The sequence below is a fragment of the Dioscorea cayenensis genome, chromosome 3 (assembly GCF_009730915.1).
Source record: "Dioscorea cayenensis subsp. rotundata cultivar TDr96_F1 chromosome 3, TDr96_F1_v2_PseudoChromosome.rev07_lg8_w22 25.fasta, whole genome shotgun sequence".
In the NCBI taxonomy this organism is placed as follows: domain Eukaryota; kingdom Viridiplantae; phylum Streptophyta; class Magnoliopsida; order Dioscoreales; family Dioscoreaceae; genus Dioscorea; species Dioscorea cayenensis.
Genome location: NC_052473.1, coordinates 969829 through 989958, shown reverse-complemented (window position 1 = coordinate 989958; position 20130 = coordinate 969829). Strand labels below are relative to the sequence as shown.

The window sequence follows — 20130 nt, the reverse complement described above, 5'->3', positions numbered from 1 at the left end:
ATGATAAATGTATATATTAATAAAACACAAATATGAATTTTGTAGAATTAGATGTGTGTGTATATATAAATTTTAAAATAAAACATTAAGAATTTTAGAGGACAGAGAATTTTCTCTCATTGAATTGACTGTAATAAAATAATTATTTTTAAATTAAAAATGAAAAAATTGTCATATTTTATATATAATATCTAATGATATATATCATAAAACTTATACAAAGAGAGTGAAAAATTGTTTACACATGTTTTAACTCAAATTAAAATTGAAAATTATTTACAAGTCAGTAAATGAATTTTGAAAAAAACTAGTTAGGAGGTATTTTTGGAATGGTCAACCATTGGATAGCTAAATGGTATAACACAAGAGTGTGTGAGGGAGGACAAGGATTTGAATCATTCTTCCTGTAATACTATTTTTGTATTATCCATACATCTGTACACTTGGGTCCAGTACTGTACTGTTCACGGGCCTAGATATGGGTCCTCTGTAAGAGAAACAATGATTTCACCCTTTCATAGTTGCAGGGCAGGAGGATTTTTCTAGGAGATCTGTAAGCTAACGTTACTAGTGCATTTCCTTATCTATCTATCTCTTTGACAATCATTTAAATGGGGACCGATTTCGCCTATTAGTAAAAAAAAAAAGTATTTTTAGAATGTGAGAATATGATAAATAATTTCTCTAATTTTTAAATCTCCATTTATTTTTCTTCAAAAAAACACACACACACACATTCTCAACAAATTTTTTACAACGTGTAGACATAATTTTCAAATTTTCCAGGGTATATACGCAAAAAACCGGTCCGGTTCAATTAGACCGGTTCAATTCTTCGGTGTTTCGCGCTTCCACGCAGTCTTATTGTTGTGGAAGACTCACAGCCCATCATTTTCTCTTTCCATCTCTTCTAGGGTTTTTCACTTTTTCTCAGCTCCCTTAATGCCCCCAAAACCCTAGCGCCAATCCCTTTTTCATCCTCTATCGATCGATGTAGCAAGCTTTCCGATTCCAATCTCCCTCAGATGGGATTTTTTCGCTTCAAAGTTTGTTCCTTTTTAGGTCTTTGGCTTGATTTTTTTGGATTTTAGTATTTCTCCGAAATTAGGGTTCCATTGAGAAATGGGATTATCCCACCTGGCTTTCCTCTCTGTTGTTTTCATTGTGAGTTATGGTTAATATTTTGAATTTTTTTGGTGTTTTGTTGTTGATGAAATGTGGTAGGATTTGAGGAGATTGTGGGAGTTTTTGAAGGATCCTTAGATCATGCTCTCTCTGAGAAACATTCGCAGAGTTTGTGCGGCGATTGATACTGTTGTTTTGACTGTGATTGCTGCCAATCTTTCGAAATTGCGAGCAAGATCCGATCTTGCAGCTCCTTCGTCTTCCCAGATCCCTGAGAGCTTCCCCACCATTGCCTCTTGCGCAGCTGCCATTAAGAAAAAGAATTCATATTTAAGTAGTCATTGTGATCAGGAAGCAGTTAGTGAGCCTGCATTGATTAAGATCAAGAAAGAAAGAGATCCCGAGAAGCTCTTTCGTCTCTTTCAATCAAATGCAAGCAATCGGCTTGTTGTTGAGAATCGATTTGTTTTCGAGGATACTGTGTCACGTCTTGCTGGAGCGCGCCGGCTTGACTTGGTTGAGCAGCTTCTTGAGTACCAGAAAGCTCTTCCTCAAGGCCGGCGAGAAGGATTCATTGTTAGGATCATTATGCTCTATGGTAAAGCCGGGATGCCTGACCATGCACTGAAGACATTCGATCAAATGCATCTCTTTGGATGTCCCCCGCACTGTCAAGTCGTTCAATGCCACATTGCAGGTTTTATCCCAAGCTCGCATGTTTGATAAGGTTCATATGCTTTTTCATGATGCGTCTGTGAAGTATGGGATTGAATTGGATGATATATCTTATAACATTATTGTGAAGAGTTTGTGTGAGCTGGGTTGCTTGAATTCAGCTTTCTTGGTAATGGTAGGCATGGAGAAAGCCGGAATTAAACCTGATGTTGTTACATATACCACGCTTATGGCTGCAGCATATAAATGTAATCACCGTGAGATTGGTGATGGTTTGTGGAATCTGATGGTGCTTAAGAGATGTTCACCGAATCTGGCCACCTTTAATGTTAGAATTCAGTATCTGATTAACAGGAGGAGAGGTTGGCAGGCCAATGATTTGATGCATAAGATGATGTCTGCAACAAGCATAAAACCAGATGAGTTAACGTACAATCTGATCATTAAAGGTTTTTGCTCGATGGGTGAGCTTGAGATGGCTAAGAGGGTTTTTAATGCTCTACATGGGAGGGGATGCAAACCAAACAGTAGGATATATCAGACAATGGTTCATTACCTGTGTAAAGCCAGAGAATTTGATTTGGCATTCAGGTTATGCAAGGATAGCATGGAAAAGAATTGGTTTCCTAGTATGGACACTATTCATTGTCTGCTAAAAGGCCTTATGGAGATTTCAAAGGATCGAAATGCAAGAGAAATTATGAAATTGATAAGGGGAAGAGTACCACCTTATTCAGCTGGTGATCTTGAGGCCTTTACATCTATAGTGTCCGGTGGCAGAAAAAAGAAACATCTTTGATACAGATTAAATAAACATCAGCTCTACTCACATTCTTTAATCTGTTTGGTCTATCAATACTGTATGCACTCTTGTTGTTGGATACAAAGATCTCTGATCATGTTCTTCAGACAGTAAGGGTCATCTCATCAAATGAGATAGCTCAGAGGGCAGAGATAAGTTGTTGTGGAATATCTGGCAGTTGCTTGAAGTTTCTTGTAAGTACAACAAGAGTTCTCAATAGCCATAAAATTATTTGACACTCAGTTTCCTCGATTTTTCTCATATAGTTTTTTGGTATTTTTCTCATTGACATTGTCATTGAATTGTGGTACTTGTATATGATTTAATAGAACCCTTTGTTGCCAACGGTATAATTGTGTTCTTTACCAGGTCAGAGCAAAACCTTAATGAGGGCATGAATTGAAGAAACTTGGCAAATGACTATTTTCCACAACCTGATATGTTGTCTGCTCAACGCCTACAAAGCATTTCTTGTATTCTGTTTATTAGATTGTACAATAATAATTAAAAAAAAAAAAAAAGGTTTTGCTATTACCTGGGATGTTTGTCCTCTTTTCTTCCTTCGTATATCTTGGTCAAAATCTATATGCTTTGTCATTGCTTTATTTTTTCTTCTTGTATGTGTGTTTGTATTTATGATTTTAATGACTTTCACGAATTTCTTTTGGGCAGGTTGAAATAACTACCTCCCGGTTAATGGAAATGGCAGATCCAGTATTCAGTGAGTCTGCAAATTAAAGAGCATACTGCAGAAAGAAGAAGCTGAGAGTGAATTAAAGGTTTTCTCCATTCCTCATCATTATTAAAATAGGCTAAGGCATGAGAATATAAGAACAGTATATTTAGGTAGAAGTTTTGAAATCTACGATTATTCAACTCCTCTTATGCTTATTTTATAAGAATTGTATTTCAAGTCCACTTACTAGCATCTTAATCTCTCTCTTTTGTAGGCCTGAAGTGAAAAAATGCAAGAACTTGTGAGTAATTGGAAGGCTCCATCTACAAACTAAACAATGTTTTGCTGTTCCGAATCTCTTCAACCGCTGATTGTTTGGATACTTAAATGATGCCACTCTTTTTATGGAAAAAAAAACAAGATGGTAATTTATTCAACATGGTGTTTCAATATCACTCTTATTTGTTGTTTTGTTTTTATACCCAAATTATAAATATCATGATATCACTTCTGTATCTGTCATTCTACTTGTACAGACTGATTCATCGAATAAGTTGCTTCTTACAACTTATTCCTGCACGTAATTTCACCATTTGATTATGCAACTAGATTCAATGTTTAGTCAACAATTCATGGTTCTTTTCACAACTTTTATGACCATGATGTATATAAATAATTCTCATGAGCTATATTTCAAGAAAAGAATTTCTCACCTTTACGATATTCGATTCGGTTATATGTAGCATTTCACTGATTAAGAACTTGAATTCGTCTTCATTGTTTGTGTTGTCAATTTACTTCAATTCTTCAGACTGATATATTCTTGCCTGACTGATCATTAATTTGAATCAGTCCAACTTGTTTATGCAATTATGTCTCCATTAGAATTTATTCAGTGTTGCTCCTTTGGATTGATTGAAAATATTATATTCTTCTGTTCTTCCTGAATCCAAATTTCAAACATAAACTAATGCTCGAATTCATCGAAATGAATTTCGATTTTATTTTTCGGTTCAATGAATGCCTTTTGTGAGATAATATCTGTATTAGAGTAACTAATAGCTTTACATCAGTTAATTTAAAAAATATATATTTGAATATAGGATTTGCGGGAAAAGATTTATATTGATGTTTCTGTGAAATTTCTTAGTTCAATACTTAATAGAAGTATGAATTTATTTGGTCAAAAACAATTATTTAATCTTTCTGTGGGGTTTCTATTTGCACTTATAACCTTGTGAAATTTAACTTTTTCACTTGTTAAATATAAAGTAAATATAATTGTATATGTAAAAAGGTATTTTGTAATATTTGTTGGGTATAAACGCAATCACCAACTTTTTGACGGGGGTATTTATGGAAAAATTAGTCAACGGGGTCACACTGTTTTAAAAGCATCAGATTCATTAGTCTGTGTACTTTTTATCAAACTTTTTTGTTCAGTGATGCAAAGCTTTTTGATTTCTTTCAAACTTTTTAAAAAGCTTCAGTAAAAGACAATGATAAAATTTGGCAATCATAAAATGTATTTAGAGTTTTACCAATTTATTCTTAAACAAAGCTTAGCAGTGATTTTTTATTTCTTATCATTATACCCTTACTCAAACCCTATCGATAACAAAAAAAAAAAAAGTATTTTGTATGAAATTTTTATTTTTATAATACTGTTTATAAATATTGTTCATGATTATACAGTATTACTCAATACTGTTTATTATCACTGTTTACTAATTTTAGTGTGGATCTTTGTAGAAAAAATTATATTTCTTTTTCTTCAGAATTACATGACCGAAAGGTTAAGCAATCGTAACTGGTGTATTTCAATATCTATTTATTTCTTTTAATGGTATTTGTCGTCTTTGTCGATATATATATATATATATATATACTCTAAAAAATAACAATTATATATAGAAGATGCATCTTCTGCCCACGTTCACAGATTCGTAATCTGTGAATGTTGATATGGATCGTTGGATTTTAATCCAACGGCTGCACACCGGTCTATAAACAGTAACACTGCGCATTATTCATAAGTACAGTAAAAAGTGGGATGCACAGTATTTTAATCTGAACCATCCAATCAATTTCAATACAGTAACTGAATCAATCACAGTCGTCCAATCCTATTAAAGTTACTATGCTGATCTGCGGATGTTCTACGAACGTCCGCAGATGATGTTTGGTCTTTTATATATATATATATATAATTTGGCCATGCAAATTGTGATATTTTATTGAGATGTATACATTATTATGATACCCAATTTACTAATTTCCAACATTAAAATTTGTAATTTTCCCATTTTATTATGAGAAGACCCCCAGACAACAATTAAATTGGCAATAGAATACATATATTACATCAACATGGATTTCAGTTGCTTAAGGTAAGAAAATTGTTTTGAGTTAAAATTTTTAAACATTTGAAAATATCTGTTCAAAAAATTCTATTTTTTTTAATAAAATTTTTAGTACAACAACCGTTTAAAGTATGTGCAAAATGCATATTTTGTCAAATAAGTGAAAAAAAAAAAAACTATCCCCCAACAAGTCTTGTAAGTGAAAATTTTCTTCTCAAAATGCCCCTATTCCAACCCAAACAAGGTAAAATTCAACAATAAAAAGTATATTTATATAATCATTATTCTTGAAGTAAAAAAAAAGTTATTATTCTCAAACAAGTATTACCATTGAAAATGCTCCTACTCCCAACCAAAAAAAACCTCCACGTGGCAACCAAGAATCCTTCATTGAACGAACCCCAAACCTCCACGTGGCACTGGTCTATGCCCCACCAAAGACCTCTCCATTAACTCACATTTGAAACCAAAATGACTAAAGAAAGAAACAAATAAAACAAAAGAAGACAAACAATAATAATAAAATAAAACAAAAAAATTAACTTACGTATCGTATAACCCAGTAACAAGACATTTGATTCTCATGAGAAATATAGAGAAAATCGAAAGTTTAATTCCTTTCTAATACATGGTTGAAATGTCAAAAATTCGATTCTCTTCCAATACACGGTTGAAATACAATTACTATAAAATAAATAGATAACAAAAATATAAAAAAACAAAAACAAAAAGCAAAGGAACAGAGAAACAAACACACTACATCAATCATCAATGGCTTGTTCCACTTCCAAGGATTCCTCCCAATTTTCAGTCAAACTTTCTCTTTCCTTTTCCTCTTTTCAACACTCTCTTTTGTCTCTCTTTATATCCCCAGCTTCTGAACCTCTACTTCTTGCAAAAGATGTTAGTCTTGTCTTTCTCTCCTTTCTTTGTTGCCCATTTGAGAAAAAAGACTAATCTTTGTGTCTGGTCTTTGTAATCTTTCTGCTTCTGAGATGAGCTAATCATTGGTATGTATTTCCTCCTTTTGATCTTCATTCTGTTTAATGTAATTTCTGTTTGATTTTGATTGCTTGTAACTTCTTCTGTTCAACTCTTGTTTAAGTGTTTGATCTTTGTGTTCTACTCTATAAAGTTCAAAACTTTGTGCTTCTAAGATGAGCTAATCTAATCACTAGAATGTATTTACCATTCCCTTCATTTAATTTTCATTCTGTTTGGTTTTAACTGCTAACACCTTCTGCTTTCAGATCATTGTGTTTGATCTTTGGTAACTACACTATAAAGTTGCCCATTTTGCTTCATTCTGAATCTTTTCAATGGATGGTTGGGATGACAATTCCGTCATCGGTGGCTGGCCTCCGACTTCGATCTCAAACTTCTTGAATGATGATTTCAGTTTGAAGTTCACTCCATTGATCGAAGATGATCATGATGTCCCTCGAATGAAGACCGATAAACAAAAACTCGATAGTTCGACAGCTAAAGAGGATGATGGATTTCGGTTCTCTAGTGGTCCTTCAGTGGAAATAAGCAAGATTGATGTTCATAAACCGATCGCGCGCTCCGGTCTTTCAGAAAGAAGGCCGGCATGGTCAGGATTTACTACTCCGAAGATCAATACAACGCGTATTATATCAGCAAAATTGGATTCCACGACATCAGAAGTTCGATCACCGTATCTAACAATTTCTCCCGGTTTAAGTCCGACGACATTGTTGGATTCTCCAAAACTTCTTTCGAATATGGTATATCATCATATTCTCAATCTTCTCCATGAGTTGTTGTTTATGCAGATCTATAACTGCCATGTTCTTTCTACATATGTCATTGCAGGCTCAACTATCTCCAACTACAGGCAAGTTGTCATACAATAAATACGATAATACCGAACTAGTTTCAGCGACAAGAATTCCTGATAAAGCTAGAGATCACCATACACTTGAAGAAGTTCCTGAATTGTTTGCATTCAAGTCTCATCCTGAACCATATTCCTCTTATTTCGCAAGTGCAGACAACAAAGTAATGTGCCAAGTCTTCTTTCAGTTCATCATGTATAGTTCCATGTTATACTCGTTTCAGAGCATTCGTTTTCGTAGTTCATGTCCTTGAACTGATTTATCTTGGTAGTATCATGCGCTGCTTTTCTTATCGCTATACAACTCTAGCATAACTAAGCTCAATTCAATCCAAACGAGTAATCTAATAGGATGACAAACAAACTTATGTTTATATGCATATTTACTAAGGTTAACTGAGGTAGAATAATTAGTTACTCTAATATTTTCGTCGATACTAAATAGGATGAGAGACATAGGCTTGAATATTTAAGTCGACACTTACCAACTTAAACAATGTGGAGCTGGTAGCTCCCCTAATACAAAGAGTCATTGTTACCCATAATTTTAGCATAAACAAGCGAATAGTGTCGATGATATCATGATCATTTTGTTACACTATCTCAACAAGCTTAATATGCATGCAATGCAAGTTATGAATGGGTTCTACCTTATGTTTTTATTTTTTTCTGAACATTGATTAACAGCAGTCATTGACAAGCATCGGAGAGACAGCAATTACCTTCCAGACCAATTTAAATCTTCAAACCGGCCTTTCTAACTCATCTGAGATCAGCAATCCTTTGGAAAAAGTCATTGATTCCTTCCAGTCAAGCGATAATTCTCCGCCTCTCAATGACCAAAAGGATGCAGAAGTTATTATTGCAGAACAAGCTGAGGATGGATACAGTTGGTGGAAATATGGACAGAAACAAGTTAAGGGCTGTGATTATCCGCGAACCTATTACAGATGCGCGCACTTGAATTGCCCGATGAAGAAGAAGGTCGAGCAATCTCATGAACACCGCATTACAAAGATAATCTACAAAGGTGCTCATAACCACATCAAGCCTCCATTGAGTCACTGGGTTCCTGCTCCTGATTACTTGGAAAACATGGCTTCACAAATTGATCTTGATGGGAATCTTTTAACGACAACTACACAGGATTATAACCAATGTGCAACATCTGAGTTTGGTGATCCATCCATATCTAGTGACGAAGAGGATGATTGGGGAGCTTGTGATGGTGAAAAGGAAGAGGCAGAGTCAAAAAGAAGGTTCCCACTTAGCTTTATTCATCATTCGAGTATCACTTCAAATGCAATTACTTAGTCTAACTCAAGATTTTTTTCTTTTTTTTGGACTGTGTTGTCTAGGAAGATTGATGCTAGTGTGATTGACATGAGCACAGCTTCAAGCGGAGCACATGAACCAAGAGTCGTCGTCCAAACAACTAGCGAGATTGACGTCCTTGATGATGGTTATCGCTGGCGAAAATACGGACAGAAGGTAGTTAAGGGGAATCCAAATCCAAGGTACTTTAGTAATCCATCAAATTTTCAGTAAAATAAAGCCTAAATATAAGTCGCTACATCGATTCCTTGCCATCCTTAGTTTCTTTCCTCTACAATGAAAATAAATCAATCACTCATTTTGCAAAACCATAGAATTAGATTCAGAATCGTGTAACAAGTCGTCTTGTGAAATTCAGAAGCTACTACAAGTGCACTAATCCGGGCTGCTCAGTTCGGAAACATGTAGAGCGGGCATCGAATGATCTCAAATCAGTGATCACAAGCTACGAAGGTAAGCATAACCATGACATTCCGGCTGCCAGAGGCAACAATCACTCAAACTCGACATCATCCATAGCAACAACCAGTGCCATATCTCGTCCTCAACTTCTTCGCAAGAGGCCGGAGCTGACTCTGGCTCAAGATAGTTTGACAACATCAGATGGTTTTTCTCTAGCAATAAGGCAACAGGGGCTGAATAATCTTGGTGTCATGGAGTTAAGCATGGGGACACCGATGAAAGTATCAGAACTTCATCAAGTTCACCCATTGTTATCAGTAAACGGGAAATATTACAGGGTTAATAATACCAAACAAAGAACAAATCAGATGCCACTAGAGGATTCTGGTCAGACTAAAAGCCGAATGCAGCAAAATCACTGGTTTATCACCAGATGATAAACAGGTTGCACATAGGAAATCATCAGCAGTAAATCATCATTAATAGGGATATATGAAGTGTTGTTTGTATGATTTGGTTGTGTTTGTTCAATTTCTGTCAATATTTGTGATTTACTCGAATATTCCTGTATCATATGCATTTTCCTTTCAAGATCTATCACATAATCATCACTTAAGAGAGGTGTACATGTACCTATAAATTTTGCAGAAACTTCCAATTTGAAGAAAATTTACCCTCTAATGATCTTTCAATAAATTTACGCACTAATTAAACATAAAGAATCTTCAGGAGAGAGATCAGAATGACAGAATGAAGGTGATGTATAATTACTCCAAAACCATTTAACAATCCTAATCTTAATTGTAATACATATCAATGGGATTTCATCCCTTGCTTTTCTTTACTAAGTCCTATAAACATAACTATTGTTAAGACTAGTGTTCTATGGCAGCTTTCTAGTTATAATAGTATATAAATGATTCCATCGACAAGAGTAGTCATGCAAAAGAAATTAGCCATCCTTCAGAACCTAAGATACCGTGGGCAGATTTTCAATGACCGCCTGCAACGTCCTGAAACTCTTCTTTTCTGTCATGGTAGAGGGATTTCTGATGCTCAACTACTTCTCTGTGAAAGTACACAAATAGCACATCAGACATTCAGGAACAGGGTTGTTCTACATCTAAAGAAAATCAAGGATTAACTATTAGCTTAGAACACTATTCTTTATTTATGATGATTATACTTAATTGTCATAAAGGATCATTGACAGCTCAAGTTATCTATGTCTCATAATTTAGTTGTTAAACAGTAGCACATCACCTGATATGTGCATGCCATTGTATGAAACACGGTTTAAGTAAAATGGACACATAGCCATAAATCATCAGATTATATATCAGAAGCATGAGCAGTCAAAAGAAAATAACACTGCATCAAAGCTTATATATTTCGGAATCGTGATCAGATGTTAGCAACCAGGACAAAAACATAATTGAAACAATGAAGATTATCAATTTAAAGATCAAGGAGTTGACACTAACCGAAGACAGCGGCTAATCGATTCATAATGCATAAGTCCCATGACTGAGTGTTTCTGATCATTTCTGATATGACCACCACGCTTGACTACAGGCAATTGCTTAATACCTTTGGCTTCCATAAGCTCTTTTGCAGTAGCCAAATCTGTGTCAGGGGAACAAGTCAAGAGTCCACGTTCCCTCCCTTGATATTGAAAGCCCCGAATACAACATGAGGAAACAAGGCATGTATTAACCTGAACAAGTTTTCTCACTTCAGTTAAAGATTATAAGAATGCAATGTATAATACAAAACACAATTAATGAAGTCATCAAATATAAAGATCACAAATAGGATGAATGTTCAAACTACTGGAACCAAAAACTTTCTTCCTTGTAGTATTTCTCTTGTTTTTATTTTTTATATGCTTCAGGCTGTCACTGTTTTTCCATTACTTGATTTGAACTACACATTTATGATAAACACCTGGAAAAGACTTTAACCAATATCAAAGGTTGAAACATCATAATCTTAAGAAAGCTGCATGCTAAGTTACAAGCATGGAAATATTTCTGCAAATCTCATGGATTTGCAATAATTAAAACCCACCTAAAAATATCTAAAAAAAGATCTTCAGATGAACACTGAAGAAACAATTTCATCCAAGGTAAACCGATAAGCAGAAGCATTCATAAAGAAACATACATCTTTGATGGCTGAATCCTCCTTTGGAGTAGAAGGCATCTCTCCATGCACCCCAAATCCTCTCCTTCTGATATCACCAAGAGTAAGAATTCCCTCAAGAAGATTTTCTTTATCAACCACAAGAACACAATTTTGCTGGTTATTTTGCATCATTTCAATGGCATAACTCAATGTAGATGTTGGAAGAACTGCAATGAAGTTCTTTGACATGGCTTGAGAGACCTGTTTAAGTCTATTTGAATAAATACAGAGAGGATGACTGAAAGTTGTAAAAAAAACTGTAACATGATAGAACTAGCATCAAAGATGTATCAAACCTTCAGGTGCTCCAGAACATTTTCCTCGTTTATAATTCCTTGATAGCTGTTCTGATTTCCTAAATTAGAAAGTTCCATATCATCATTCCCATCAGACTGTTTCCCAGTAGCCTCATTTTTGTCTTCATCAGATACGAGAGAAGAATAACCATGAACAGAGACCCTTCTCTCCAATGCCTCACTCTTTTTAAACCGATTTGCCACAGAAGGCACCCATATCGCCAAACCAACTGCACCCTGTTGTTGAAATTAAAGAAATATAAATAGGAAGAAATATGCGATTCACACCACCAAAGTTTCCTCTGTTGCAGGAAGGCCAAGGTGTGAGGCAAGAATTGTGTCAGCATAGGACTTAAAGCAACTAGATATCAATAAACTAGAATTGATCTTTACTTGGTTCTCACTCTCCATCTGAAGACAAAAGAAAATATGTCCTTTTTTCTTTTATTCTTGAATTCCCAAATCATGAAGTAATAATAAATCTTACATGTAGAAAAAATATGTTATATTCACTCATGAATGTATGATACCAAAAGTGGTGCCACAAACAACAATATATAGGCTTAATGCTTAAAGCAGTTGACAAGAGACAGAAAGGGGGGTTGCGCGTGAATGACTAGGGAAAGTAGGATTAAACTCAAACAAATCCTTCTACTGTGGTTTACAGGAGATTGCTCAGTAGTTAAGGGATAAAGATGTGATGCATATCATAAGGTGGATACAATGTACATCCTCAAAAATCCACAACTATAGGACAAGCTCAATACTGTCTTAAACTGAGAGTAAAGCCAAACTGAATTATATATATATATATATATATATATATAACTGTGCACGAAACTACTCACCATAAGTGGAAGCAAGATTCTATAATCCTTTGTTAGCTCAAACACTAGAAGTACTGAAGTTAATGGAACAGAACAAACAGAAGCTAGAGTAGCAGCCATTCCAACCTGTTAGAAGGGAAGATAAACATATACAAAAAATTATTATGGGCCAAAACTATTTTTGGACACCTGTTGAACTTTTGCATGAAAACTTACCAGGGCATAGGCCTGAGGCTGTGCCACAGCAGCAGTTCCCGGAATTGCTGAATTTATCAGTTCTGAAGCTACACCACCAAAAACAGCTCCAACAGCAGCACCAAACATTAAACTTGGAGCATAAAGACCACCTACAAGCCCTGAACCCTTGCAAAGTGCAGTTGCTACTAGTTTTGCTGCAACTAGCTGAGTTAACAGCCAGACTCCAGGGGCAGAAGCAGTTTTGCCTGTGTGTAGGATCTCATCAACATTCGTGAAACCCCAATATAATATCCCAGGGTACTTGAGGGCTATCATGCCTGCTCCCAAACCACCTAATGCTGGGCATACAACAGCAGGAAGACTGAATCTTTCCTTGATATAATCAAACAACTTTGTGAACCAAGTCACTAAACAAGTAAAAACCACGCTGACTGCCCCGCACAACATGCCAAGAATAAGGTACAGAGGTAGTTCTGCAGGGTGAAAAGGTCATTTAACAGAGGACACACAAATGATACAATCACAATTTGATGAACATTAGGAATTGCACCAAAGTAGACACTAGATCTCAAATGCACATATCCAATCGAATAATTTCAAAAGTCAGTGTTTCTAAACTGCAGCACATTCAGTCAATTCATTTTATAGATAACCAGTCCAACAATAAGTTCCACAAGCAACTAACATGCGCACTTTTATTATGATATTTTCTTGAAAAAAAAAATGACATATCTGGACCCACAAATATTCTTTTCAAGACTTCAATGAGTATGATTCCCATAAGTTCAAACCTAAAAATTTCATGAAAAAAATCAAGCAGCTAAGGTTCAACAATGTTGGAGTCAAGCCTCTAAGTTCTTCTGAAAAATTCAGAGGATTAATGTTCCGGACTGATTTTCCTAGGATGACACAAGTTGAAGAACCCCAACCTTATTCACAGTGCGAACCAAGATCATTCTTATCCTCCCAAATATGTTCCTGATACCACCATGGGTTCAATATACAACCAAAATCACCTATTTGAAGTCTCTTAAATCTTGAGTCCCCTAAAATACCCTTTATGAATATAGTAGGTAGTCAAACTGATAAGCAAGTACTCAAATCAAATGTTTGTAGATGCTACATTTAAACCAGGGCAAACTGCTAAAATATTAACCATGGAAAATAAACCACATTTGCTACCAGCAGCACCCATGCACCATAACAAAATAGAAACATACAATAGATGGAATCAACAGTAGACAAAATTGATTAATTATATAAAACATTGTTAAGCTACGCAGATAACAGACTCGAACCAGTTGCATGGGAAAACCGTTTCATTAACGTTAACATTCCTAAAGGAGTAAATAAAGTCATCAGTATATAATTATGAAAAATCAGGAAAGCAAGTAACAAAAATTGCAGTGTTTAAGGAGAATAGTTTTGGCTTTTAAAATGACAAAGATAATAAAATACCCAAAAAAAAAAAAAAATTACAGTGAGCATGATGTAAGAGTTTATTACAAATTCATGTTACTTGCAACAAATTTCTTATAATATAGTGATTTTCATTTCCAAAGTCTTAATGGGATGGAATGTGATAAAATACCAGCAGCAGATTTAAGTTCATACGTCGGCACTGTAAATGCTGACTTCTCTCCAAGTAGAACATTTGACACAGTTGATGATATGACAGAGGCCAAGATTATCATAGCAGTCGTGAAAGGAGGTGAATTTTCAGCTTTAAGTGGCCTTAGAACAGTTTCAATTGCAAAAAAGCATCCAGCAACTGCTGCGTGAAAACCTGAAGGCCAATGAATGTAAAAAAATGGATTTAACATTCAACACAAAGTAGCAGAAAAATCATTAAGGAAATCACAAGAAACACCAAGTAGGATTGCACAATTTCTAAAAGACACAATTTGACAGAATTATCCAGACTTGGACTGGACTTTAGAGGATATGTCAATGACAATCATCTTGTAAGTATTGATTTCAAGAGAGAACGTAAGAATTGATGGTTCCCCTCACCATTATGAATCACGCGCATAATTTACTCCCTTTCCAGAGCAGATTAATAAGATTTGTGCATAAAGTAAAAGGAAGACTTGGACAAGAGGAGGTTTCAGAAAATAACACCTGAAGCAATCCCAGCAGCTGCACCAGCTGCAACAAGTGCAATCCTCCTCTCTCGATTGTTCTCCATCATTTCAGAACATCCATATGCACAAGATTTGCCAATATCAACACTTGGTCCTTCTGGACCAAGAGAACAACCTGTTCCCAAAGTCACAGCAGCCTGGATGGCCTTTACAGTGGGAAAAATACCTGCCAATAAATCTACACTGCGTGTCTGTGAAGATCTTGACTGTTTTATTTGTTCAAAGATTTCAAGAAGACCATGCATCATGCCAACAACAACACCTCCTGTCACAGGAATCAACAAAATTCTATGCCAGGTATCCTCCAGTCTCTGAAAACGTAACCAGGCAGCACCATCACTAGGTGTGCCTGCCCATGCCCACTCATGTATTATATACACCTATACCAAGGAACATCAAAATAAAAACATGCCAAAACATTCAGAACCATTCAAGACAGTCACCGTAATTTGAAAGGTAAACACTTGGCACAAAAGATCCAACTACCAACTGTAATCTAGAAGCATGTCACCAGTTCATGTTTTTAACCAAGGACTCAAACATAAGTTTTACACAAAGTCTAGTTGATTATACAGCAATTACAATGTTACTCAGCAAGGAGTACTAAATTTCAATAATATAATACACTTACAGATTTTTACCAGCTGATAGGCTCCAAGGAAAATGGGAAAAATCACCTATTTGAGCAATTTAAAATATAAAATTCCAAACTTGGCACCATTTCCTTTGCCAGAACAATCAAACCATTAAGCTTTTAACAACAACAGATAGATTAGTAGCTAAAAGAACAGAGATATTGATGATGAAGTAATGAACTCAGCCATACTAACGCACAAACAAGAAAGAAATTGCCCAAACCTAATACACAATAGATGCCAGCAATTATATAATCAACTACATAGATCACTGATGCAAATTATATACCTAAATCCAATTCGACAAAGAACAAACTTTCCCAATTAGTGCGCAATTAAATGAACAAACAAGTCTTTCTCTTACCGCGCGATTGAAGGCAGCCACGCAGAGACCAGTAGCAAGTCCCAGAAGGCACCCGATAAGCAACAGCGCCCACTCAGGCGGCGCACCATCTCCAAGCTCATCATGCGCTTGATCAAAAGCAGGCAACGGCGATTGCCGCTGGCTCAACCTACGGCCAGACAGCTTTCGGTCAAGATTCTTCAAGAGTTCACTGATTCCACTCCTTCTCCCCGACGGCGACAACACCGGCGGTGAGGGCTGCGCCTCGAGATCGAATTCAGATCCAGAAGAGGCCGGGGATCGGAGCAGGGCCTTGTGATCATCGGACATCGTGAACACTAGAGAAGAATCATTGCGTCGATCGCCGAGAAAGAGGAAGAGATCGGAGGAAATCTCGAGAAGAAGCGCGGGGAATTTCAATGGAAAATAAAAAAATCTCTTTTTTTTTCGGAGCTTTTGCACAGAGAAATTCAAGGAAATAAAATAATAAATAATAAAAAAGAAAAAAAAGGAATTTTTAATAAATTAATTTATTTATAAAAATAAAAACTAAAATTTCCCACTTATTTACGGCTATTTATTTATTATTATTTATAAAATTGGGACTAAAAATAAATAAGTAAATAAAATCAACAAAAGGTTGAAATAAATTATCAATTAATGATTAAATCTATATATTGTCTGAAATTAGAAGTTGAATTTTTTTACTTTGAGGGGAATTTATTGGGAATTAATAGACTTTAAATTTTAATTAAAAAATTAAAAATTGAAACTAATGGACTGAGTCAAGTCATGGTTGGCTGCCAGCCGGGCCAGACCTGTTGCGGCACATTGGACACGCTTCCTAATCATGATCTTATATATGTAAAATAAAATGTTATATCTCAATGAGAAGATAAAGAAAAAATAATAAAGAAGTGAAAAATATTTTAAAAAAAAAGGTCAACCAAAATATAAAAAAGGAGCTCATGGGTTCAAATCCTTCCCTCGACAGTATTGTTTTTTTTATTGTTTATACACTATTCACCCATGATTCTTATATTATTTTGTATTGTACATGCACTGCATATCCGTACTCTAGTACTGTTCAATACTGTTTATATTCATAAAAAAAATATTTATTACCTATTATTTAAAAATATATATATATTTAAAAAAAAAACATTCCAGTTGTATGTTGTGTGTTTGTGTATATATATATATAATTGATGTATGGAATAAACATGTAAATATTATTCGAACATGTTTAGAATATTTTTATCCCTGCTATATATTTTTAAATAATTAATTAAAATGCAACTCATATATTTTTCCAATCATAAATTCTTCCAAAAAAAATATGGTTAAGGAGTCAAGGACACTTAGAAAAAATTTTCTTGAATTATTAGTGGAATATCCGGTTGGAAATAAATGAGTGGATTTTCAACTTTGAAATCTTTATTGTGATTTGTGACCTTAACGAAAATTATTCATATATTTATTCTATGAATCCTTGACTTAAAAAAACACATTGGAAGACTTAATTATCACAGTGCAAAAAAACCTTAATTTTCTGAGGTTCAGATCTAACAACATATGTGATCCAAAAAAGTCCACACCACGCCATAAGCTAGCTAGACTTCTTTGTTAGAGATTTTATTGTGTAGTGCTTCTCCAAGCATCTTTTAGCTCTAGAAAGACACTATGTTATCTTTGTCCTTGTATTTTGTTGTTATTCCATGTTGTTTCTCCAAGTCTGCCTTGTTGTCATTTTTTTTTTTTTTAAATAAGAGGGCGTTTTATATTAAACCAAATCATCCCTTAATATAGAAATTCTAAAAAAACAATGGGAGATAGGGTAGTAATATGTTACTAGAATAGTGAATGGGTTGACCCGGGGTCGAATCTCCTAGGTTGACAAGATCATTATAGTAATATATATATATATATATATATATATATATATATATATATATATATATATATTGTAGGTATTGTATAAAATACCGTAGCAGTACTATGCATATACTGTAAATATTTTCTGGACTGATCCAGGATTTTAGGGCAGGAAATTTATTAACTTGGTTTGGTTCCTAAAATATTTTTTAGGCGTGCACATGGTAGAAATTTAATTACCCCATATGATGTCTGGCCGAGTTAATAAATCTCTATAGGGTTGTTAAGCTACTATAAATGCAGAGCATCTCAGATATATGCTCTGTCTCTTGACACCCCATCTTAGGGTGGCGCTTATTGTCTTTGTAAAAGAAAAAAAAATGAGAGATAGGACCCGTTTCTCCCTATTGTCTTTTTTTTTTTATTTTGTCTTCCTTCAATATTCACTTTTGTATTTGATCCTATATTTTGACACCCCCATCGTGGGGTGGCGCTTATCACATTTGTATATATAGAAGATAGAATCCGTTCCTCCTTATTATCTTTATTTTTTTTATTTTTTTTTTGTACTTGTTCCTTCTTTTTTATTAATACATGCAATTTACTAGTCTTTTCAAAAATAACAAAATAAAAAAAATATCAAATTTAATGTGAGATTTTTTTTTAGTTATTCGTTGACTTGAGCCTATGAGGCTATGACAATTCTAAGAGATCAAAAGACGCTTGGCCGACTTGTGCATTAGTTCCTTTGAGTTTGACTCCTTGGTCAACTGGTCATTGCAATTGATGATGTCTTTTAAACATTATCTTAAAAAATGTTTTTTATTTCATTTTTATTTTTAATGCCTTTTCCTAGGGCTAGATGCTGCATCTCATGATAGTAAGGTTTTTTTTAAGGTTAAAATATCAAAATGGTCCTTATATTTTATGTTTTCCGTCCTCTTAGTCCTAATATAAAAATCTGTTGTCCCAAGACTTTCATATTTTTTTATCTTTTTGGTCCCTCTAATCGACTGATCCGTCTTTTTAGCCTTTCTAGATGATGAATTAGATGGATCAAAAAGATAAAAACGCTAGAATACTGAGGAGAAAAAGTGCAGATTTTATAACTAAAGGACGAAAATGTACAAATACAAAGACCAAAAGGGCGGATTTTATATTAGAGGGACTAAAAAGACGGAAACAAAAAAATATAAGGACCATTTTAATATTTATATCTTTTTTTTTTTAACTTCTGTACCGTTTATTTTAATAAGTTAATGGTCTATCCAATTTTTTTCAAATAAAAAAAAAACTTAGATATGAAAAGAGTTATATAATGTATGTATATATGTAACAATCTTCCATTTTAATGGAGAAGTATGAAAAGAGTTATATAATGTATGTATATGTAAAAATATTCCATTTTATTTATTTATTTATTTATTTATTTTTAAAAATTGATAAACTACTCCAATTATAAAAGGAAAAAAACATGTACACAGTCAACCACACAAACAGGAAAAAACAACTACGGCAGGGTGTGGTAACATAACAATAGGAACAGAAAAAAGCAAAAAGGACAAATAATAAAAAGACAGAGCAAGGAAGAACAACAATCCTTAAGGCCATCAAAGCCATCAAAGAATTCTAGACTGCGCCCTGATCATGAATCTCCTCTGCCGGCATAGTCACACCAGCTTCCGCCACTCGAGGATCTAAAAACTCCATACTTCTTCCGATAGTGAAGATATCATCTACACACTTCTCTCTAGGGCCCGCAGCAACTGAAGAGAACCAAGTTAAGATCCTCCGGTCAATTTTCAATATAATGGAAAAGAGGCTCAAGATGAAATAATTATCTTTAAAGTGTTAAAAATGGAGTTTTGAGCAAGTGAAAGCTCATCAGGAGAGGAATTTTTTGAGGGATTCAATTGCAATGCCAAGTATTTGGTCTGATTATGAATGAGAAAGGAAATAGAGAAGTTTATTCTCTATACCTAACATTTCGTAAGTATGTTTTTTCATGTACATCTCTGTTTGTCCTTTATGTTGATGATTTTATTGATTTGAGTGTGTTTGTTTGTGAAAATAGTGAACTTGTTTGAATTCTGGAAACTGAAAAACATCATCTTTACTTGTATTCAATGATTGACATGACTTTCAAATGGTATTTCAATTTGATATTTCTTTCATTGATGTTGATAATGTTGGTTATAATACATCCAATTTCTCTAATTATGTTGTTATTTGATCTTGTTTTTTTGATAATTTTATTCTTTTGGATTGCTATATCAAGCTTTAATTTTCAGCCCCATGTTATATATTAATTCAGAAATCAGATTCTACTTGAACCTGTCTTCTTTTAAGACATCTTTAGCACTAGAATTTGTTCTTTGTTAATTATTCT

The 20130-nt window shown here is 34.4% G+C and overlaps 3 protein-coding genes across 4 annotated transcripts; 2 read left to right on the top strand and 1 right to left on the bottom strand.

The window, feature by feature from the left end:
* Positions 1-927: 927 nt before the first annotated feature.
* LOC120257059 (pentatricopeptide repeat-containing protein At1g80150, mitochondrial) lies at positions 928-3967 on the top strand. The gene is given in 5 exon segments (XM_039264691.1): positions 928-1046; positions 1225-1785; positions 1787-2796; positions 3275-3381; positions 3553-3967. Coding segments are annotated over 2 exon segments (1332 nt in total). The 5' UTR covers positions 928-1046; positions 1225-1266; the 3' UTR covers positions 2600-2796; positions 3275-3381; positions 3553-3967.
* A 2343-nt stretch (positions 3968-6310) lies between these two features.
* LOC120251557 (probable WRKY transcription factor 2) lies at positions 6311-9913 on the top strand. Of its 2 annotated transcripts, none has more exons than XM_039260118.1 (6): positions 6311-6651; positions 6892-7389; positions 7478-7663; positions 8187-8758; positions 8858-9016; positions 9193-9913. In XM_039260118.1, the coding sequence occupies exons 2-6, from the start codon at positions 6961-6963 to the stop codon at positions 9671-9673; spliced, it is 1827 nt and encodes a 608-aa protein (XP_039116052.1). In that variant the 5' UTR covers positions 6311-6651; positions 6892-6960; the 3' UTR covers positions 9674-9913. The 2 variants fall into 2 exon arrangements, with proteins under 2 accessions (XP_039116052.1, XP_039116059.1); XM_039260125.1 differs by having other exon boundaries at positions 6312-6651; positions 8190-8758.
* A 66-nt stretch (positions 9914-9979) lies between these two features.
* Positions 9980-16316, bottom strand: LOC120251548 (chloride channel protein CLC-f-like). The gene is made up of 9 exons (XM_039260107.1): positions 15888-16316; positions 14866-15268; positions 14336-14530; positions 12763-13217; positions 12568-12672; positions 11720-11956; positions 11403-11624; positions 10721-10953; positions 9980-10304 (listed from the first exon to the last, which is right to left on the bottom strand). The coding sequence occupies exons 1-9, from the start codon at positions 16194-16196 to the stop codon at positions 10229-10231; spliced, it is 2235 nt and encodes a 744-aa protein (XP_039116041.1). The 5' UTR covers positions 16197-16316; the 3' UTR covers positions 9980-10228.
* Positions 16317-20130: the final 3814 nt, after the last annotated feature.